Source organism: Plectropomus leopardus, chromosome 7, assembly GCF_008729295.1.
Source record: "Plectropomus leopardus isolate mb chromosome 7, YSFRI_Pleo_2.0, whole genome shotgun sequence".
NCBI lineage: Eukaryota > Metazoa > Chordata > Actinopteri > Perciformes > Serranidae > Plectropomus > Plectropomus leopardus.
The window spans coordinates 1,571,618-1,595,405 of record NC_056469.1 but is presented as its reverse complement, the minus strand read 5'-3'; the positions used below and the strand labels follow the sequence as shown (position 1 = coordinate 1,595,405).

General features: G+C 40.0%; 3 protein-coding genes across 3 annotated transcripts in view; 2 read left to right on the top strand and 1 right to left on the bottom strand.

Annotated features, from left to right (window-relative positions):
• Window positions 1-2,730: 2,730 nt before the first annotated feature.
• On the top strand, window positions 2,731-4,975 carry LOC121945347 (methyltransferase-like protein 27). Its single transcript, XM_042489476.1, has 5 exons — window positions 2,731-2,847; window positions 3,226-3,354; window positions 3,618-3,753; window positions 4,413-4,505; window positions 4,746-4,975. Exons 1-5 carry the CDS (start codon window positions 2,731-2,733, stop codon window positions 4,973-4,975), a joined length of 705 nt encoding a protein of 234 aa, XP_042345410.1.
• A 2,669-nt stretch (window positions 4,976-7,644) lies between these two features.
• On the bottom strand, window positions 7,645-14,601 carry LOC121945926 (RRP15-like protein). Its single transcript, XM_042490300.1, is given in 6 exon segments — window positions 7,645-8,248; window positions 10,980-11,129; window positions 11,132-11,171; window positions 11,258-11,355; window positions 12,437-12,768; window positions 14,516-14,601. Coding segments are annotated over 6 exon segments (822 nt in total). The 5' UTR covers window positions 14,568-14,601; the 3' UTR covers window positions 7,645-8,098.
• Window positions 14,602-20,050: 5,449 nt separating this feature from the next.
• tgfb2 (transforming growth factor, beta 2) overlaps window positions 20,051-23,788 on the top strand; it is a 49,257-nt gene continuing 45,519 nt past the window's right edge. Inside the window, exon 1 of the mRNA XM_042490908.1 lies at window positions 20,051-20,762. Coding sequence (XP_042346842.1) covers window positions 20,417-20,762 — 346 coding nt within the window. The 5' untranslated portion in view covers window positions 20,051-20,416. The remainder of the gene's footprint in view (window positions 20,763-23,788) is intronic.

Genomic DNA, 23,788 nt, shown 5'->3' with positions numbered 1-23,788 from the left:
GTATGACATTTATAAGGTTGGATCAAGTAAGTCAAAATAAATGAGTTTGTCCATGTGCGAACAGACCACTCAGGGTCCGTTCAAAATCACATATTAACATACTGTAATGAACTTTGTTGTTTATATTTTGTCTTAAAAGCGGTACAATGCTGCCACCACCTTCATTACCAGGTCTGGTCCAGTTTCAGAGGAAAGATTCACTAAAACTGAACTTTTTTGGAACTTTTACTGAAAATAAATGAATTCATTAATCTGACACCCAAAAGGAAGGAGCCCTTCATTTTCCTTAAAATGGACTTAACTCATTTAAAGACAAAGACAAAAAAAGTCCTAACGAGACAACATAGGCTAACAAGACTTTGGAAAAAGTGCTAAAAATTATATAATTCTGTAACATATTTTTGAATCTGTAATTCTGATAGTTGTAAATACAGGTTTTCCCTACCATTTTTCTTTTTTCCCTAGCTTTTTTAAAAAAAATACTTTTCTAAATCTAGTAGTAGGCCTAGTTTTTTGCAGTTTGTGAAAAGTCTCCTACCAAGTTACTCATTTTTCATTCACCAATTTGCTCAGGGTTCAAAGGGTTAAATGCTCGGAAAAGGCCTCTGAAAGCAGCACAAGAGAAGTGATGTGGCTCGAGGTTTCAAGGGTTAAATTAACATTAGGTTTTATTCCCTGAAGGATGTCCCAGCTGTTAGTGTGTTTGCTTTTCTGCTTAAGTTGTTTAGTTATTGTAACAGTCTGTCAGTGAGACAACATTAGTGTTGGTGCAGCAGAAGCTCCAGGTGCTTTTCAGCCCCACCCACCTCACTGACCATCAGTAACAGAAACTTTGGTGGAGACCGGAGGGACATCAAGGCGACGCTCACTACTGTTATTTTCCAGATGATCTTGCCATCTAAATTTCACACGGCAGTAATGGAAAGGACCAGAAGGACCATCTGTCTTGCAGCTCTTGTTTTGAATGAGCTGAAATTTTGCTGAAACCTCATGTGAGCTATTAACATTAAGAGGTTTATGAATTAATTTAGGTCAATTAATTAATCACTGATGTGAATAAGTGCCAAATAGAGAGGTAATTCCTCAAACAGAAGACACAAATTAAGTTCGAAAAGTAAACTATGTCAGCATGTGTGTTGTCAAGCAGGAATACCAAGTAAAGTCTATCTGCAAGAGACAAAATATATGGCAGCAATATAGAATAATATAGAAAGCCTGAGAGCCATACTGCATAATACTTTAATAGGCTTTAGCTCATTTTTATATTTGAATCGTTGCCTATCACCCAAATTTCTTTTTCTTTATGTAAAAAAATACATTTTCATCATACACTGATGCATAAAAAAGCATTAGAATACAGGAAATGAAGTGTTCAGATCCCAGACCCCCTGCTTAAGTGTGTCCCTACCCATGTTGAAGTCACTTTGCCCCTGGACATACAGCCCCTTAAGACATTTCAGCCAGCCAATCAGGATAATCAGGACAATCAGCAGACCTTTATGTGACCACTATCACTGCTCTCACACTCACTCCTGCCTCTCCACCTGAACACATCTGTACACAGGTGAGTACAACACAACCTCTTGTATCCAAAGACTTTTCAAAAAACATGGATTAAAAAAAATATTCAGCAACAACAAAGGTTTAGTTTGATGGATTGATTTTTGTTATCATCAAATCTCATGTTTAACCTCAAACCAACAGCATGTTAGTCCGTTTGACTTCTTGTCTGTGTCTTAAAGCCTGGTTCACACCAATGACTAGTGAGATGAGCTGTAACTCTTACCAGCACGCTGAGCTGAAACATTCCATGTTTTGCCACAAATCATTGGTCTTAACTGAACTTAAGCTCCAGGCCCACTAATTCCTCTCTAAATGGAAATCTTCACAAACACAAATATAGAATTTGATATGTGATTTCCCAAAACAGCTGCAGCCCTGTGTAGGTTTCATCACACAAAGAGGAGGACATAGTGTATTTTGGGGGAATAATTTCTGCAGGAGATTAATCCACATTTGGTGGTAAGTATTTCAGGCAGCAGAATAGTGTGTGCGCCATTGAGTCCAAATAAATTACAGTGTGGTCCACTTATATGTTTTTAACAATGATGGGGCTCTGTGGCACAGAGGAGGGCGATCTATCAGGCTGTAGATACACAAAATACTTTCATTAAATACAGTCAGTGTTGCTTTGAGTCTGAACATACAGACTTAATGACAACAAGGAGATAAACACATCAAATCAGCAGTTCATTTTCTTGTCCCCTGTAACACTTTATTTGCAGTTAGTGGGACATCTCATGCCAAGTTGCTAGTTGCCTTTTTCGCGTGTTTCTGAAAGAAATCAAATCATTTTGCTTGCATTTCAAATGTTTGAAGGCTTGTGAAAGGTGTCTCAAGGGTTAAGCAAGCCTTTTTCTTAGATTTCAAATAACTGATTTGATTCAACTTGATTTAACCATTATCACTAGTATACCATTGCTCAAACAGCTGAATGTTAGACAGTGTGAACAAAGCGTATTTAAAGACTTAAGAATGATGGTTGGTCTTCATCAGCGGAGGGAAGGAAGTGACATTAGAGTCAAGAAAGCCTGAACTCGGAAAACATGTTTGACTGCAGGAAAAAGGTCTGTGCTCTGCATTCCTGTGCTGTCGACTCTACGTCTCCATCTGTCATGTTAAGAACATGTCAAGTGTCTCCCTCTGCAGGTTTAAAGCCGTTTCCTCATCATGTCAAACTGCAGCAGAACTTTAGACGATGTGAGGACCCTCATTCAGTCCAAGGATCGCTCAAGCTCAGAGCAGACAATGAAGTTCTACGACAAGTGGGCAGAGACGTACCAACAGGTCAGTTAACAGGAACTCACCCTCCTTCAGGTCTGGACAAAACGTCAGGGAAACACTAAAAAGTCATCTGTCTTTTGAGTATCAAACACATGATCCTGTAGGTTTTCAAAGTGCCTCTGAAATCATATTTCGGCAGCTACCTCATTACCTCACCTGATCTGATGTCACCACCCAAAATTGTTCTTTTTGGTAAATTAAATTTGTATCTAGATCTGCATCTAGAAAAAAAAAGTCAGTACACATGATGATAAATCTACAGATTTTTCTATATATAAAAGTTAATCATCTGCATAATTAAGCAATGACAGGGACAATTAAAATTCTGAAGATTCTGAAAAGTGTTAGTTCTAAAGATTTAAACACATTTGACATCAACAGGATGTAGAGATGATTCAATACAAAGCGCCAAAAATGGTGGTCAATCTCCTGAATGCCAACTTCACTGGGAGTCATGAGGAGGCTCTGGTTCTGGATGTCGCCTGTGGGTCTGGACTGGTCGCTAAGCTGGTGAGCCAAAAACTTTCCTCTTTTTAGGAGAACCTCAGTGTTCCTGGATGATTCAATTATACTGTAGGGTTATGTTACATTGTCGTCTAGAACAGTCTAAAAGGATGTTGGACAGGCCAAATATGGCACTGATGGTTTTGGGAATCTTCAAGGTTTTTGAAGTGGGCTGTATGAGGAACTTGATGAGCAGTGAAAAGTGTGGCTCTTTAGAGCTTTAAAATTCAGTGTTAATGGTGGTGGTTGTTTTCTTCTTGTGTCCACAGATGTCTGAACTGGGCTTCAGGCACTTTGTGGGAGTGGACTGCAGTGAAGCCATGCTGAAAGAAGCTGATAAGACCGGCCTCTACCGGGAGCTCAAACAGGCCTTGCTGGGAACAGACAAACTGCCTGCACAGAATGGTACACTGCAGTCACTCTTCATATACACTCTGATCTGTCATTTCACAGCTGAACAGGGACAAAAGCCTTCACAGGGGGGCGCCAGAGAGTTGAAGGGGAGGTAAAGAGGTGAATTAGAGCAAAAACTCTCCCTCTTTCTTTTCTCCATAACTCAGTGAAATGTGAACACACACACACACACACACTCAAAACACATATTAATGTCATTCAGATCCATCCATCCACTGCTCCACCTTCATGTCCAAATATGGTCACCTCTGTCTCTACAAAACTCAAGGTGGCAATGGCTGAAATGCCGAACTTAAGGCTTCAAAACAGCAGTCCACAATAGATGATGTCACGGTAGCTACATCCATTTTTTCAAACAGTCCACCCAGCCACCCCCTCCCACAATATTGAAATAAAATATTTGTTCTTGCAATTATGCTTTGTTTCATTATCTGATTTTCCCACCACTGCAACAATCCAACTGGGCTCCTTTCATCAAATTGTTGAATAATTAGGGTCACTCGCCATCAAATCAAAAAGATTAGAGATAATGATGTGACTGACTTATAGACATCAAGAAGCTGCATGTGAAATTTAAATCTATTGTCTTTTTACTGCAGCAGCTGTGATCAACCTCTTCACAAATAAAATAACTTTCCCTTTGCTTTCAGATATGTTTGATGTTGTTATGATCGTTGGTGCTTTACTCGAAACTTATGTGCCGGTCAGTGTTGTCAGGGAGCTCTGCCACGCCGCCAAACCAGGTAACCAGCGCTGTTCATGTTTCCTCAAGGGAGCATAAATCAAGATAGACACTGACTATTGTAGTTAGTGGTATAAAAGCATCTGTATAGGAAAGAGAAAACACAAAGTGTTTTTATATGCAGATGCTTTCCTGTTATATGTGCATAACTCCCCAGATTTAGTCTCAAACATCATGTCTGTTCTTATTTGTTGGTGACAAGAGGAATTGAAGTGTATTTTAATGATAAATTTCCCTTTAGGAGGTTATGTTTGCATGTCAAGTGTGGACCATGAGACAGTGTCTGGACACGAATACACTATGTCTTTGGAGAGAGAAATGAAGCTGATGGAGGGGGAAGGACTGTGGACTCCTGTGGACACCAAAGAGATGGACAAATGGCTGATGGACCCTTTCAGTGGTGATGAAAACAAGCAGAATGAGAAATACCTCAGTGGAACCATGTACCTGTACAGGAAGTCTGTTATTTAGGCATAACACACCTTCATACATTCTGTCATCATCCATTCTGTATATTTCTACCAGAGTGTCAGTGAATACACAGAAGTTTATGTGGATATTGTGTCCCTTGTTCTGCTATTTACCCATTGGTCAGTACAATTAAGCTCCAAAGGTCCCGCTCTCAAGTTGTGATTGACTGTTTTTTTCATTGATGATGTCTTTGCCTGGATCCAGACCTGTGAATCCGCCAACTCCACAGAGTTCAGTGGAATGAGTTGACAATTCTGTCTGACATCAAGCAAAATTAGCTTCTTCTGAAAAATAAAAAGGTCCCTTTCACTAAAATAACGGAATTTTTTTGTGCCTAGTATTAGGTCTGATACCATCTGGCGGACAGCAATGGAAAAAAAACACCATTTGTGCTGTAAATTGAGTTTAATGTGGAAAGTTTGGTTACTTCACTTTAAATAAAAACCATTAAAAAAAGAGGCTAAATGAAGAGTTAATTATTTTGGCCAGACCCCAGTGCAGACAAAGACATGGAAACAGATAGGTTGCAACAAGAAGTTATTTGTTAAACAAAATAAGAACTGACTTAGTCTCAGCAGTGTTTCCTCTAGGATTTTTTTCAGCAGCGGGGGCAGGCTCTCCGGGGAGCCATGGCAGCGTAAACAAATGACGCTTTTTAAAGGCTGAATGTAAAAATAAAAAATAATAACAAAAATTCAACAATAAAATAATAAAAACAATAAATAATAATTTCTTGATGGGGCTGTAATCAGTGGCAAAGTTTGCACCCAGGCTCAGAACAATGGATTTTTCTTGGTTTTTTGTAGAACAGCTCTAAGGCTCTGTTGTACGGAAATTCCCCAAGAGGTGGCCCGTTGATGCTCAGCAGCATACATGCTGCAAGGTGATCCCCCTGCAGCCTGTTTCTCAAGTCAGTCTTCACCTACAAATAGAAACAATAATTTTTTTTTTTTTTTTTACAACCCATTTAGGGTCCCAGCCTGATAGCCTGTGTTTCCCTTTATGTTTTTCTCCTCTCCTCTCATCTCTCTCTCCTGCACCATCACTTTGCTCTCCTGCTCCTTCACTCGGCACTCCCCCTCCTGTACTCTGCTCTCCTTCACTTTGTTCCACTGCTCCTCCCTGTCTGTTACTTGTCTTATACAATTACATAAAACATTAACGTTAGATAATTTACACTCACGTCACATTTGATTACAAGTGTGAACATAATTTTTTACCTAACCATCATAATTTGAGTCAGTAAAAAGGCTAATGATACCTGACTAGCGCCATCCTCATCAGGTGTCTTTCTCTTCTTTGAAAAATATTTGAACAAGCTCATCTGAAAATGCAGTCAGCGGTTACATCATGGCGTGTATATCGCTTAATGCTATCAATTAGTTTACTCACGTTAGTGACACTGAGTTGAGTTGGCACCGGGCCCAATTAACTTAAGCCACGTAACCTTAGCTGGCCATCAATATTTTGCGAATGTTTATTTAACTAATAAAATCTATTATAAGTTTTCTTAAGCTAATAAGTCTACCTTTTCTCCGGTAAGTTGCACGCTATTTTCAAGCCAACACTCTGACTCTCCGACTTGATGCCTGGATGCGAGTAGCTAATTAACGTCGGCACCAATTAGTTCTGTTGGGGGGTGGGAGGGGGCGGTGGTATCTACCCCAAAGAGTAGATACGGAGCAAGATAGTTATCCGTCTCAGCACTCGCGACACCCAACGCAGTGCAGGACTGTGCTGTGATGCGGCGGTGGTGTATTTGCAATTTTAAAAAAAACCCCAAAAAAACAAAAAAAAAACGACATTTGAAGGAGCAGCGGGTAGGATTTAGGAGTGGCGGGCCGCCACTCCTAAATGAGTGTAGAGGAAACACTGCTCAGGGTTTCTAGAGGGGAACAGGGGCTTGGCTGGGTTCTGGAGACTTTCATCATATATTGTGGGTAAACACTTAAAAACAAAAATGTCAATAAAAGGGTAAAGTTGAACATGATCCTCACAGCCATTGTTTATTAATTGTATTTCGGTTAAAATAAAAAAAAGAGTTTATATTAAATTTTATGAAACTGGTCACCCATGTACCATGACACAATATATATGCAAAATTTCCCACCATACTGTTGTAAAATCAGCTTGTTAGTTGTCCATTATAGCTATTTGCTAGTTGGCTGTTAGCTTAGCCTAGCAGGCTTAGCTAGCAGGCAACACAGAAAACTAACAACCTATGATCAGTTTTGAAATGCAACTGTAAAAAAAACCTTGAAAAACTGTAGATAAATGTTGAAGTCTACAGAAAGACACAGCACTGAATATAAATTGGCTGTTTATTTGACCAGCACTGTACAAAACATTTTTATTTACAGAGTTTACACCATCAACAAAATGAGAGCAAACTGAGGGCAGGAGATCAACACAGCCAGTCTTTAACCCTTTGAAACCTGAGCTACCTGGTTTGATTTCTTTTAAATACATAGGAAGAAGGTGATGGAAAATGAAAGAAGAAATGAATGAAAATACGCAAAAAATTAGTAAAAAGAAAAGTAAATTACCTAAAATTTACAAACAAAAAACAGAAACAGGAGAAAATAATTTTAAAAAAACAAACAAGAAAAAAATCCAGGAAAAAAGTTATTAAAAATTATTCTGCAACATCATTTTAAATATTAATTGTATGTTTTTTTCCTAGCTTTAAAAAAAAATCTAAATTTAAAAAAAAGTGCAATTTGTGGAAAATTTCTTAACAAGCTGCTCATTGACCTTTTCCCCATGTCTTTAAAGAAAAATCTAACTTCATGAGGTTTAAAGGTTTAAATACTTTTGTGAAATAAATCTATCCCCCCTCCACACACTCAACATCTGTTGCATCCTCGCTCCCCGCTCTCTGTATTACATATTCAACAAATATCAAAATGTGATACACTATAAAAATGTTTTCTTGCATATACAATCAGTGAAGAACTATTTCCATATTTTTTCTATACTTGTGCAGTCTGCAAAAAAATAAGGAGTGGGCGGGGCTCCGGTATGATTTTCCCATGAATTAATTTCCAGCTACTCAGAATGTCCCTGCAGGCATGGCAGCCTGCACAGAGTCCCATCTGTGTGAGTGTGTGTGTGTGTGTGGTGTCAGTCTGAGTCACTTTCCTCCACTCCGACCCCTGCCTGTGAATCAGCCTCCTCTCCGTCACTGACTTTGTCCCAGTCTTTCATTGTGGCTCCCATCATGAAGTCATCTGTGAGGACGCTCCAGGCGGGCTTCTCCTTTACTGCAGCAGCCTGCACACACACACACACACACACACACACACACACACACACACACACACACACACACACACACACACACACACACACACACACACACACACACACACACACCACACACACACACACACACACACACACACACACACACACACACACACACACACACACACACACACACGGCAACAGTGACACAAAAGAGCACTCAGTAAAAATCACACAGTAATCGATGTTCAAAATAGTTGATTTATTGTGTTATCCCGACTAAAACTGGACTTTAAAACTATATGTAAAAATGTTAGTTTGACTGAAATTTGACTAAATCGAATCTCTCATAACAGACCCAGATAATACGATTGGAAGCACAGTCCCACAACACCGGTAAAAAATTAAGTGATGTCCTGCTGTGGACGGAGCTACAGCAAAAGATATTTTAGCTACTGAAAAAAAATCACTATCAATCAATATCAACACTAAGCATAAACTTATTCTGATATAGATTTTTTTTTTTTGGTTGCTTCAAACAAACGAATGTAGGCAGAGTTTGCTCAGCGCCTTTTGATTATTTGTAGAAACCCAACTGATATGTCAGTCAACCGATATTATCAACCAATATGAGCCTTTCACAGACATATCGGAAATATCTGCATCGGCGGATTTTTTTCCCGATATGCACCAATAAGAAAACGTTTTTTAAAGACCATATAATGCAGAAAATGATGCTTGGGTAGTTAAGAAATAGTCAGCAATTGACTTATACTGAACAGTGTACTGACAAAATTATCTTTTACCATATATATTTACTTTAATAACCTTATAATCACGTTATATTCATGTATAATCTTATATTAACCTTTGAAATAACCTGAAGTGAACTCAAATGAACTTGTGTAAAATCATCTTACTAACTGTCCTTGAAGTTTCATTGATGAGATAAAAACTTGCTGTTGCTGGAAAAAGGAGACAGATGTTCTTTGTTTCAGTATATCTTATCTTAGTGGAGGTAACCTCCCGTATTCTTCTGGCACTGTGTTGTTCAGTTAGAAATATGTGACTGAATGAGATCGTCTTTGTCAGAAAGCTTGCACCTCTTGGTGTTTGTGCTGTCCTTTCAGCTGAAATAGATTTGATTCTGTTAGACTCTCCTCTTATTCTTTTTTATCACTCTAATAAATATACAAAAGACAGCTGCTTTTGTATCGCCATTTATTCCTTCACTTCTCCGCAAGTGCAGTAATTTCCACCAAAAATGGTTTAAAAATCGGTACTGATGTGTATTTAGCTATTTATTGTATTTATTCTTTATTTATGGTCAAAATTAATGGTCAAAAAGTCCATACAGCACTGATGTTTATTTTATTTTTATATTCTTCTTTATATTCCTTTGTTTGTTTGTAATGTTGAATCAGTAAAATTGTTAAATAAAAGTTGTTTAAGAAAGCAGCATGATTTCTGTTCAAGAAAGCCATAAGCAACAAAAGAAGAAATGCTCCCCAAAATTAGCAAGACATTAGTAAAAAGTACAATAAAAAATTACCACAAAATTATGAAATCAACAACAACAAAGCAAACCTGAGAAAATGACCTGGGAAAAAGGTGCCTAAAAATATTAATTCAAAACACATTATTATGATAATTATACAATTTTTCTGTAGCTTTTTTGTTATTTCCCCCAGAGACACTTTTCCTCGCGTTTTTAAAATAGTACTCCACAATATCAATTTAATAGGCACAACATATCTTTTATAAGATGCACATTTGTGGGTGTTTTATTTCTTTTTAGAGGGAAACATTATTTCACCTTGGTGAGAACCAAATGGGAAAGGTATAAGGGTTGTGAAAAGAGTTTTGTTTTGTTTGTTTATAGTAGCAGCCACAGGATCACAGGGTCACAGGGTCACAGGGTCATAGGGTCACAGGGCAGGAGGAAAACCACAATACAGACAACATGAGCACATATATGATAATGTATGTATATTTTTGTATACTTGAGTATCTTGTTTATGTCTGCTCTTTTATACTGTCCGAAGCCATGTACTGCTGCTTCAACTTGAAAAGTGAAATAAATCTTTAAAAAATGCCCCCCCCCCAAAAAAATAGTATTCTGATTCTACCAATTTGTGAAGTATTTCTTACCAAGTTGCTCATTCCCTTTTCCCAAAGTTTTTGAAAGAAAATGCACCACTTTGCTCTGGGTTCAAGGGTTAAAATACTTGTAAAAAGCATCTGAAAACAGCACAAGAAAAGGGATGTTGTGCCGCGTTTCAAAGGTTTAGGCAGCAGCACAGGCCAAGTAGAGAGACTATTGAAAGGTTCAAGCTTTTGATTTTGTGTTCATCAACGTTTGTGCTAATTCTCCTTAAGATGGTACATCGTTAACACAAGTACTTTTCACCAGTGATTACAAGTAGTGTGCAAATGCTGCTCAAGAAATACAACCTCCGCCTAATGGATGCCTGTAATTTAAGGTCAACTTTTACAAGTCATAACTTTTTGTATGGCCGATCCATCTACTCTACAAATTTGTCCCAAAAGCTATAAAAGTCCACCTGACTAGATTTTCCGCTGTTTCTAATTTTATTAGAAACACATTTTTTAAAATCTCTTCCTATAAACTGTAGCTCTGAATTTGTACAAAAGTTTTAGCGGATCGTTATCTGACCAAACTTATCAAAAGCTTGCTGATGAAACGTGTCACCTTAAAAAAAAGAGCAAACAGAAGATAAGCCATGACTGATCTTACCATGTCCTGTTCAGTCTTGGTGGTGACTCTGCTGCTTCCCTCTGTGCTTCTCAGCACATCGATGAAGTCTTTCTTGGAGACAGACGAGAGAAGCTTGGCCTTCTTCCTCTCCGAGCCCCCGACTTCCTTCACCTTGTTATCGATAGTCTTCTTTGGTGTTTCCTCACAGCGTTGAAAAGCTGCACCACCCCTCTGAGGAGGAAAACACACACACGGGCATCAGCACTGAAACCTGTTTCTGAGAATGTTAAACAGCCTCACAGTAAAGATATACAAACCTGGTAGCAATTCTCTGCAGAGCTCTTTCAGCCTCGCGGTCCTTTACAATGTCAGGTTTCTCCCGACACATCATCTCCCACGCTCGCTTCTTGTCGACCTGATGGACACACGTTCAAAACACACGATCACATTTCGCGTCCCAAACCTTTCATACTCGAAAGCATGACACCCAGTTCACATTGGACGCAGAAGCAGTGGATGAGCGTAGCTGAACCTGTTGTTTTGGGGTTTTTTTAGTGCCAGCGGTAACAAGTCAGAGCAGCCACAATGCCTGCATGAGCAGCGCTGCTCAGACACGTCTCAGCTGCCTGTCACATCTAAAGAAACTGTGGCTTGATGATTATTTTCACGTGCTGTGCGTGGCTGTTGACAAAAACAGACTGGTGTGGTGTTCTGATAATCATATTGCCTCTATACCACTTTTTACTGCAGTTTAAAAGTCTCTCTCTGTCACAGAGATGAGAAAATACAAAAGGTGTCTGTTTTACTCAAACTTCCCTACTTGTTTCAAAGTAAAAGTCCTCTGACAACGTACCTATTGACAGAATCCCATCAGTTCTTGACGTAGAGCATTTTATTGTGAAATATTCATAGGACCGTGCTGTTGACAAAGCAGAAGCTGCACAATTTCATAAATAGAGTGCAATCTGTGCTCATAAATGTGGAAATACAGAACTCATAGCAGCAGGCAGCCCTGCAGAAGCATCACAGCCACGACGCTGTCAGTGTAAACATCACAAGCGTGGAACATGCTGCAGTTTGGCGAGGCTTCCGTCACGCACTGCTTCTGTGTCCAATGTGAATCCAGCGTTACACAAAACCACCAGTTTGCATCTGTTGCTGCAGCTTGTCCAATATTTCCCCAAAAAAGAAAATTTTGGACCAGCTGAGATTTGTTTTTATAAAATATATATCAACTCATGTGCATCCTATGTAATTGTAATTTTAAAGAAAATATACAAACTCTTATGATTTAAAAAAAATATCGCAACATTGTAGAAAAGCTGCTGTGAATCAGGCATTTCAGGCTGCATCAATCACAAAAACAGTGTTAAAGATTCCAGGTGGAGCAAGCCATGGTATATCAAGTATATCTGATAAATGTCTCATCCCTGTGGGACACACTGAGAGACTCGCCAATAAAGAAAATGAAAGCCGTCCTTCCGTGTGCTCGTTACCTGTTTCTTTCTCTCCAGCTGTTCCTGTCTTTCTTTCTCCTTCTGCTTGTCCAGCTCTTTGTTCTTCACCAGGATGCTATTTTTGCTCTCAGGGGTTTTCTTCCCCAGGATCTTTGCCATGGCCTCAGCCCACCCAGCATTGGCGTTGCCGTCATCTCCCTCCTCATCCGCTCCTCCATCTTCATCCTCTGCCTCCTCCCCATCACTTCCTCCTTCACTGTCTCTGTCGTTTTCTCCTCCATCGCTCGCATCATCATCTGACCTTTCGTCATTGCTGTCTCCGTCAGGATCACTCTGGTCATCGTTGTCCTCAGACTGAGGCTCTGCATCGTCTGCTGATACACACAAACATAAACCAATGAGTGAGTTTACACACACACAATAAGCCCCCTCCCATGAGACCCCATGGCCCCGTGTGAAAAGTCGAATCTATTTTATTGTATTTTATTTTATGTTTAGTGTAAATTCACAACAGAAGTCATCTGTAGACAGTTGCGTTGTCACACTGTTTTGACCACAGAGTGTTGCCGTAGTCAGTGATTACTGCTGTTGCACCAACCTTTCACTGCACTTACTCTGAATGACACTTCTATCATTAGTCCACCACAGCTATGAGATTAGGAACCGGTAGGACAAACAATACTTAATTTTTTAGGTTTTAAAAGCGATATCTGTCTAAAATCTAACTCTGCTTGTCCTGCAGTCAGCTCTTAAAAATGTCACCAGTTGTAAATTGCTTTATTCTGTTTCTTCACCTAAAAGTTTTTGTTTTCAATTCCTGGTTCACATCAAAAAAAATTATAAACGAAGGAAAGGTCATGAGTCAGTGACAGCGTTCAAGGAGCCAGACTGTGTCAGTTCTAATGGAGTCCATGAGGTGAACACGGCAAATCACACTACGTGTGTGTGTGTGTGTGTGTGTGTGTGTGTATACACTGAATATAACTCATCATCTTATTTGATTCAGATTTGACTGAAAAATCTTTCCACAAATTAAAAAACACACATTATGTGATGCTTACTTATGTCACTGGGTGACACACCTATTCACGTAAGTTCTCTTTTTTAGAAAAATCTCATCAATACATAAGCTATGTAATTAGTTAGATACATGAAATGATAAAACAAACAAAGAAGATTTACTCTAAAGCACAATTCAGAGTTAAATTATATGTAAATTAAACACCAGTTAAGCTTTAATTAATAACCCGGGCTATTATTTACTTAAAGCACTGAACTCAACAGACTTATATTTGGGACAGGTGTCTATATGGAATGGGCTTTTAATTCCTTTCACACAAATCTGTTGGAAAGCGAAGTTGGAAAGACATTCATTCATTCATTTATTTAATGAATCCGGAAAAATTGTCAAACAAAAAAATAAAAAAAGTAAAAACAAAACCTAAACATACAAAAAAACAAAAAAGGAAGAAGCTACCTAAAGAAAAAAAACAAACTTAAAAATTAGACGAATTCTGTATAATAATTTTAAATTTATAATTGTGATTATTATGACTATAGTTCACTGGACGTTTTCCTTTTTTTTTTTAAATAGATGTATTCATCATTTCATTTTCTTTGTTTGCATCTGTTTACTATGTCAATAATACTGTCTTCTTTGGTGCTCATGGTGTCAGTAAAATTAAATAAATCACTGAATTGTAGAGAATCTTACCAAGCTAACACTGTGTGTAGTATGTCCATATTGACATCAGTTTAAACATATATACATTTTTGGGTCATTTCTTTTTTTACTTACGGCCTTGCTCCCATGTTTTTGAAAGAAATCGAGCCAGTTAGTTCAGGTTTCAAAGAGATAACATTTGTGTGCCAGCAGAATAACTAACCAAAACGTCCCGGAGCATCCAGCCTTCCATTAAACTAAAGCTGAGCAGCTAGCAGGAGCAGGGATGGTGCTAATGCTAAGCTAGCTCCGGAGCAGAGCTCGCGACACTAAGCAGAGCAGAGGAGGGGACGTAAGCTCCCGTTAGCACGTAGCGTTTATCTGTCACAGTAAACAGCAGTTTAATCATGTTTCTCAGAGGCAACAACAGCGAACTACACAGAAAAATCACTCACCAGACAACTGCACATGTGTTTCTATCAGAGCCGCCATCATGGAGTCACACATGAATGGCTCCGTAGGGTACGAAGTAACAGCAAAGGTTCCGATACTTCTTCTGTGGCATTTATGGCGGCTGGCATCCATATGTGATACATTACCGCCACCTACTGGATGTCATCAGTTTCACAGTGCAAACTACTTTCAGTGGCCACCCAAAGTGATCCACTTAACCTTTTTCTCCGCAAGTAAGTAAATACATGAATAAATAAATAATACTATTTACACGTTTTACATACTCAGTATATTATACATACTTTTATGTTTTAATATTTACATAGTGCTAAATGTTTACTAATACTCTAGTTCTATTTTATATTTTTTATTTGTATATACTTGTGCTGGTAATTATTTCTACTTAATATAATTCTCTATATCAGCCACAGAGATGAGGAAATACAAATATAGCTGTTGCACTCCAACTTCCCTGCCTCAGAATCCCATCAGTTGTTGACACAAGGCATTTTATTTTGAAACATTTGCAGACCAGTGTTGTTGACAATGCAGGAGCTGCATGACTTCATAAATGAGTGGAATTTGTGCTTATAATTGTGTAAATACAGAACTCATAGCAGCAGGCAGCCCTGCAGAAGTGTCACAGCAGCAACGCTGCCAGTATGAACACAGCGAGAGTGTGACATGCGGCGAGGATGCTGTCATGCGCTGCTCAGGCATGCAATGTGTTCAAGGCAGAGATAATACGCACACTCTGGCGACAAACAGTTTTCCGGTCTACATATAAACAGTTTTCCAAATGTCCATTTTCAGTGACCAAAAACTCTGCATGTGTAAAAAAGGCTAAAACACATAGAAAAAGCTATGTGTACATGTGGACTAGGCCTCAGTGTCAGAGCTCAGTGGTTTTTCGCCACGTCTTTTTTTTTCTGTTTTTTTGTTTTTTCCTCTCGCTCATGTGGGAGTGTCTGTCCATTGTCTGTTCCTCCCCTGTGTGTGAATGGAGCTTGTCCTGCCCACTAACATCTGACACTATCCAGTCAGCTGACAGGTGAACAGAGACAACATCCTGATCCATGGACTTCATTGATTCACCATAGTGGCACCTGTCATGGATTTAACAGAACTTCCTGGCCCTTGGACTATATGTAGCACTTCTACATATAGTCCAACTAAAACCCTGTCTCAGACATTATGCTCCCCCAAACTCAGGACTAAGGTCTGCCTGAGACATCCCTGCTACACCTTGCATTAAAATGCTTCTCTTATCCAGCTTGTATCCAGATATGAAGTAACCTGGTGACATTTACACCTGCTGTGAATGTGTCTCCAGTGTCCACAGTGATAGATCTCAAACAGCTGAGTGGTTGCAGCCATTTACCGTTTGTTCAGCCGTTGCTTCATACATGCTGTGGGTGCAATATCAATTATCAAGTTTTGCTTGGAGGTTATACTTTCATTGAACCAAAGTTAACTGCAGCCAATAACAGAGCAGAGAGTTAACTACAGCCAATCACAGAGCAGAGAGTTAACTACAGCCAATAACAAAGCAGAGGGAGTTAACTACAGTCAATAACAGAGCAGAGAGAGTTGACTGCGGCCAATCACAGAGCAGAGAGTTAACTATAGTCAATAACAGAGCAGAGAGAGTTGACTGCGGCCAATAACAGAGGAGAGAGAGTTAACTGTAGCCAATCACAGAGCAGAGAGAGTTAACTGCAGCCAATCACAGAGCAGAGAAAGTTAACTGCGGCAAATAACAGAGCAGAGAGAGTTAACTGCAGCCAATCACAGAGCAGAGAGAGTAAACTGCAGCCAATCACAGAGCAGAGAGAGTAAACTGCAGCCAATAACAGAGCAGAGAGAGTAAACTTCAGCCAATCACAGAGCAGAGAGTTAACTACAGCCAATCACAGAGCAGAGAGTTAACTACAACCAATCACAGAGCAGAGAGTTAACTACAGCCAATCACAGAGCAGAGAGTTAACTACAGTTAACAACAGAGCAGAGAGAGTTAACTACAGTCATAACAGACAGAGAGAGTGTACTGCGGCCAATAACAGAGCAGAGAGAGTTAACTGCAGCCAATAACAGAGCAGAGAAAGTTAACTGCAGCCAATCACAGAGCAGCAAGGGTTAACTTGAACCTGAATTCTCGCCACTGATTGGTGGTAGTGTCCTCTCTGATCACCATGTTGTAAGTGTCCACAAAGATGATGACCAACCCATCAAAGCAATGAAACAGACAGGAAGATGACAGCCAATCACAGAGCAGAGTGACCTACAGCCAATAACAGAGCAGAGAGTTAACTACAGCCAATCACAGAGTAGAGAGAGTTAACTGCGGCCAGTCACAGAGCAGAGAGTTAACTACAGCCAATAACAGAGCAAAGAGAGTTAACTGCAGCCAATAACAGAGCAGAGAGTTAACTACAGCCAATAACAGAGCAGAGAGTTAACGACAGCCAATAACAGAGCAGAGAGAGTTAACTACAGTCAATAACAGACAGAGGGCGTTGACTGCGGCCAGTCACAGAGCAGAGAGAGTTAGCTGCAGCCAATCACAGAGCAGAGAGTCAACTACAGCCAATCACAGAGAAGAGAGTTAACTACAGCCAATAGTAGAGCAGAGAGTTAACTACAGCAAATCACAGATCAGAGAGAGTAAACTACAGCCAATAACAGAGCAGAGAGAGTTAACTGTGGCCAATAACAGAACAGAGAGAGTTAACTACGGCCAATCACAGAGCAGAGAGAGTTGACTGCAGCCAAGAGAGAGTTGACTGCAGCCAAGAGAGAGTTGACTGCAGCCAATCACAGAGCAGAGAGAGTTAACTACAGCCAATCACAGAACAGAGAGAGTTAACTACAGCCAATCACAGAGCAGAGAGAGTTGACTGCGGCCAATCACAGAGCAGAGAGTTGACTGCAGCCAATAACAGAGCAGAGAGAGTTGACTGCGGCCAATAACAGAGCAGAGAGAGTTAACTAACAGAGCACAAAAAGTGTACATGTGTACAAACACACATCAGACTTTAAATCATGAACTGTTTGTCCAATCAACACAAAACTGGCAGGATATTCAAATACATATTTAACCACTTGTGTAAAATCATTTCAAAATTGGTCAGTGGGGGGCACCACAATGCCATTTTTTATTTTTATGAAAAACACATTTTCGACATCTACTAAACTTTTGGTCCCATATGTACATACTGTGGCTCATTATTGGACCACGCTTATTAAAAGTGATCAAAGGCTTGTTGATTTCTCTTTACATTGTGAAGATATTGACCAAGGAAACTTAAAAAGAGGCCTGACTCAGCACGTAAACAGACCTGATTCTATAACTATTGGATCAATCAACACAAAGCTTGTAGAATGTCAAATACAGCAACAGCATCATACCATCAAAGTTTCATGCAAATGGACCGTGAGAGGGCAGTGCAAATGCAACAATGGGTGTTACATAACACAAATTGGACTATAAATCATAAATTGTTCATCCAATCATTCCAAAACTTGCAGAATAAATTAAGTAATAATGTGTAACCATGTGTGTGAAGTTTTCCTGAAATTGTTCAATAGGTAGCACCAACAGATCCAAACAATTACAAAGGCCTTGCACAAAATTTGGTCCTACATCTCTGACTGTTTCTGCAAACATCACCAAATTTAGTAGATATCTTTGACTAAACCATTGAATCCTGTCCCCAAATGTTTCTGCTATAGGCTAATAGGAAGTGACAGTGTAGCCAAAAACAGAGTGTGACCGGTAGAGATCTGGACATGAATAAATGAGCATGTGCGATCATCATAAAAACTGTTGGCTATCTTTAATATTGTGTCATTAACTTTCAAAGGTGTTGTTCCTACTCAGGTCCATGCTTGCTTGATCTGAAACTGGAATGTCAGCTTGTGACCGTGTTTTCATTTTTGTTTATGTGCAAAAATCTTCATTTGTAAAGTAACTAGTAACTAAAGTTATCAGGTAATAATAGTGGACCAAAAAGTATAATACATCCTTATGAAATGTAGTCGAGTAGAAGTGGATATCGGCATGAGATTAAAATACTCTACCTCAAATTTGTACTTCAGTATGATACTTGTGTGAATGTAGTCAGTTACATTCTCCTGTGGCCAGCAGAGGGAAGCACCAGAACTGAAATTACAGTGGGAAGTCAATAAACAATCGATGAACCAGGTGTTGCATACTGTGTTTCTTTAGCCCATTAATTCAATAATCAAATCATGGTCGTTCTAAAATATAATTATTTCACTTTGATGATATCCCTGCATTTTTCCATTCTCAAATTTAAAATGTGTTCAATAAAAAAATTGTGAAAACTGTGAAAACAAGTTATTTTTCTCTTAAGAGTGCTCTCAAGCTGCTCATAACATTTTGTCTTACAAGAGCAAAAATAATAATAGGTGTGATGAATCCCAGAAATCAGTTGGCACCGACAAAATAAGCACAAATCATGAATAAGAACAAAATATGACACAAGTTTGCTTCCTGCTTTTGGCCTGATGTTTATACACATAGAGAGAGAGATTTGTAAACAAGATGAAATTAGGTTCAATAAAATACAAATAAAGAACATTACTGAGTTAGCTACGGCCAACCAAAATTATTATTTATACATCTGACATTCTACAGTGTGAAGGTAACACCTGTAGGGACGCAGCAGGGAGCTTTTGGTACTGCTTGAAAACGGAACTTGTTTGAATGGGAGTGTAAAATGGAGAATAACTCGACCCATTTCAGGTGAAAAAGAGAAGAGAGATGTTTCTGCAGCAGCTTGGAAGAGTTTCAGTCGCCTTGCGCTGACCGGCTTTAGGACCCTGCGTCATGACGCAGCAGGGGCCAGTGGCCGTTGCGGCGCTGTCCCAATGGGCACAGTGAGCACTCTTATTTACAATAAGTCGTCTCGTAACGTGGACCTGAAGGGGTTCCCTTCTCTGACAGTGATGACCACAACCTCGGTTTGAAGCGGGCGGAGGGGGAAGCACGTGGTAACTTTAGTCCTTTATAAATTCCTACGAGCGGCTGCTGCTGTCCGCTTGGCACGCGTAAAAGACGAGCCGTTCCCCAACTAGATGGGTTGAGGGAGACGCGTAAAAGCGCTATGCAGTCAATGCAAACTCTGGGTTGTTCTTTTCTTAACAACCACATTTAAAGGAAGACGTTTCCATCGTGAAATCACACTTATGCTTGGTTTTTTGATCGAACGCGTCAGCCAAACTTGAGAAGCCTCCACCTTGCGTCCCTGCTGAGCGTTTGAGTTCAGATGTTTATCAAACAACTGAGTGAAATGTCTGGAGAGTGAAAAGCAATGAATCGCGTGTGGAGACACTGAAGCTTGACGGAGAAACCCCTCGGAGCCCGGGCTGCTGCTGGCTGAGCTACGGAGAGCTGCGAGCCGCGAGCTCTGATGCGGTGGAGGTGTGCTCAGTCCCGCAGGCTACACGTCTGTGCGTCCCGCTGACGATCACCTCAGTTGTTTTTAACTCTCTCTTTTTCATCCATATAGTTCAGATCCGTCGGATGGCCGCACGTCCACCTCTGGCAACACTGGGCTGCACCTTTACGCACTCTAGCTGTGCGTTCGCCGTCATCCGGGAATAGAGCCGCGCGATCCCTTTTGACCGAATAACGGGTCTCTTTTTAAGTCGAGATAGTTGAATGGATTTTCAGGTACACTTTACTGAAACTAGGGAATTAGAACCGTACGATCTTCAAGAGGCTGTTCGGGGCCGCTTGGCTCGTGTGCGTAAATGCTCTCCACTTAGATTATCGCCTAAGAAATGCGTCTCTTTGGCGATATTTAAATCGCTCCGGTGAATATTGTCCTGAATCTGATTTTTTTTTAATCTGAGATTTAAAGTCGTTGGAGGAGAAGATGAACCTGTGTATCGTCAGTCTTTTCCTCACTCTGGATTTAGCCACCGTGGCGCTCAGTTTGTCCACATGCAGCACGCTGGACATGGATCAGTTCAAAAAGAAACGCATCGAGGCCATCCGAGGGCAGATCTTGAGCAAGCTGAAGCTCAGCAGCCCCCCGGAGGACTTCCCCGAGCCCGAGGAGGTGTCTCGGGACATTGTGGCCATTTACAACAGCACGCGCGACCTGCTGCAGGAAAAGGCGAACGAACGGGCGGCGACGTGCGAGCGGCAGCGCAGCGAGGAGGAGTATTACGCCAAGGAGGTGCACAAGATCGACATGCAGCCGTTCTACCCGTCAGAGAGTAAGTCTGTGTACGTTTGTGTGTGTGTGTGTGTGTGTGTGTGTGTGTGTGTGTGTGAGTGAGTGAGTGGGTGTTTTGTGCGTGGGGGTGTTTGTGTGTGGGAGTGTGTGCGCGCGCACACACGCGCGTGCGCGTGTGTCTCCACATGTGCCGCCCCCTGATGTTTCTTGAGTGTGAAGTTGAAAAACTTTGAGTCACAAATAACGTTTGTTCGTGGTCACGTGTGTTTGTGATTGTTTTGGAAAATCCGTCCCATCGTACTTTTTCCTTCATATGATGTTGGAACTGGGGGGGGCGCAGCCAGAGAGAGAGTGGGGGAGCTGGAACTGAGTTGCAGCTATTTGACATCAACAACGCCTCCTCCTCTCTGACTGAGTCCTGCACAGTTTCAACATCATATGAAGGAAATTCTGCTGCAGTGTGGGAACCACTTTGACCAGTGCAAAGTTTAACATCACCTGCAGTGTCTGTGGGAATCTCCACACTGTCAAATTTGACAGGTTAATCTTAATTCAAATAATCTTGGACACTGATTTCCCTGAAAAAGGAAAATAAATGCAACTATACATCTTAATTTATGTTTACTTTATAACAAGTGTAAAGCCTACTTGAAATTTAACTGTGTTTGGGCTGCCTAATTTTGTGAAGCTGTTGCAACTTAAACAAAGCCAAGTTTATCTAAATCAATCTTTCAAAGTTTTTGCAACTTTAGTGACCAAGTTTACTGTGATTTATTTTGTATTCTGCCAATTCCAAGGTAGTCGATCATATTAGTATTTTCTTTCTTAAAGATGTTAATAGAACTGGCAGATCACCAACACTGTAAAATCTGACAGGTTGATGCTAAAATAACGTGTAAAATATAGATATAACTATTAATCTTAATTCATGTTTACTTTACATATAATCGGAAGTTTACTTGGAATTTAAGTGTATTTACTTAATTTTGTGAAGTTTTGTTCTTTCTTTGTTTAAGCAACTGCAGGAAACCAAGTTAGTCTGACTCAACTTCATCATCTCAAAGAGGATATTCCAATAATGAAGTTAGGAGACCTGCCAGTTCTGTTCTACTAACTTGTTTAAGAAAAAACAAATCTGACTGACTATTTTTCAACCAGCAGAATACAGATATACACCACAGTAAACGTAAAACGTAAATGTAAAAGTTGCTAAAACTGAAACAGATTGATCCAATTAAACTCCTCATTTTTAAGATACAACAACTTCACAAAATCAAGTTCATAAAACTAAATTTTGAGAAAACTTAACAATATGATATAAAGTAAACAGAATTTTCGATCATGAGTTATATTTACTGACACTTTTCACGGCAATAAGTTTGCTAGATTTTTTTTAGTTAAAATCAACTTGTCAGAGTTTACAGTACAGAGGCCCCATAATATAATATTATGACAAATACATTTGCTCAGGTTTCAATGGGTTGATTTGTATTTGTAATATTTATAACTGATATGATACTTGGTATCTGCATAATGATACAATACTGCCACACAAAATATTGCAATACTATACTGTATCGATTTTTTCTCAATTTCCTAACCCTGGTATTAGAGCTATAGGGTGTGTAGTGGCGGTTTTATCACCCTGATCATGGCCCCATGTTGCTTCTTGCCAAAAAAGTCTTTGTGCATCCCTTTCACCCTTTAAGTCCTTGCCTTTGTTTCTCCTCTAGTGGTGTCTCTCTATGCACACAGTTTTTTTGTTCACTCACGTTTACAGTTTGATGTCTGAGATCTAAGTCCTGCTAACATGATCATTCCTGTAAAAATAATTCTTTGGATATCCAAGGTAGTAGGGACACTGTTATTGGAAGTACTTTTTGGAAATTTGGTGAACTAACACTGAGCTGACATGTGTCATGCTGCTGCAGCAGGTGCCATCTGACCGTCCCAAGGCGTATAATAACATCATGAATGGTTCTATCCAGCTGTGTTCTAATCTAAGGGCATCCAGTGGGCGTGTCATGCGGACAGGTAGCTTTTGGTATCAGGAGCTGCAAAGCACTGGAAAGGGTGGTATTTGATGACTTTGGAATGAGAACAGGCTGGTCCACAGAGACAGTGACAGGCTGGTTCTGATGTAGAGGACAGTGTTGTGAGAGTACAGGAGCTGTCAGGATTAGCTCAGTGCAGAGTGTATGTGTGGCTGAGAGAGAGAGAGAGAGACAGTGGATGCGCTCAGAATACTCAGCTGCTGGTGATCGAAGGAGAGAAAAAGTTGTCAAGTGGTAGTAGATGTCCAGCAGGTTGGCTGTGAAACATTATATCCTGATTATGATCATAACTCTGATAAACGTGTAAGTAAAAGATCTTCGAGCTTACAAAACATCTCTAAAATTAGATCTTTCTCGTCTCCCTCAGATTTTCACAAGTTTATATGTGCTTTTGTTTTCTTTACCTGGAATACTGTAATGCAATATTGTATGCAAACATTTATTTGTAGCTGTTTCTACCTGCAGACATTTTTTTTGGCTATATAAAGGTGGGGCTAATCCATATACTGGTGGCGCTTAAATCAATGTCAAACTTTCAATATGAATACATGAAAAGTAATACTGCCCTCTCAGCAATCAGAAATAATACATGAGTTGAGAGAGATTTAAAAAAAATTAAATATGTTTAAAATCACTCGCTGTGGCAGTTTGAGGTGTCCTGCTCCTCCACAGGTGCGGATAAAAAATTATCTATCATTAAAGGAGCTGAGGTGGTACTTCTCTTGGTTGTTCAGAGGCAGGGCTAAGGTGGGGCTAAGGCAATTTCTGGAAGGGCTGTAGCCCAACCAAGCCCCACTCTGCCATCGCGTATGCTACCTCCTGTAGCAGATCAAAGGCAAGATAACTCTGTCCCCCATTCCATGATCGTACCTTATATACAGACTGGCGAGGCGGCATGATGGTGCGTTATTCCCACCTTGAAAACACGGTGTTAAAGGGACGATAGTGATTGCAGAGGAAGCTACATTTGAGTAAGAATCCTTGGAGCAGAAGGCATGGCTTCAGTTTCTCT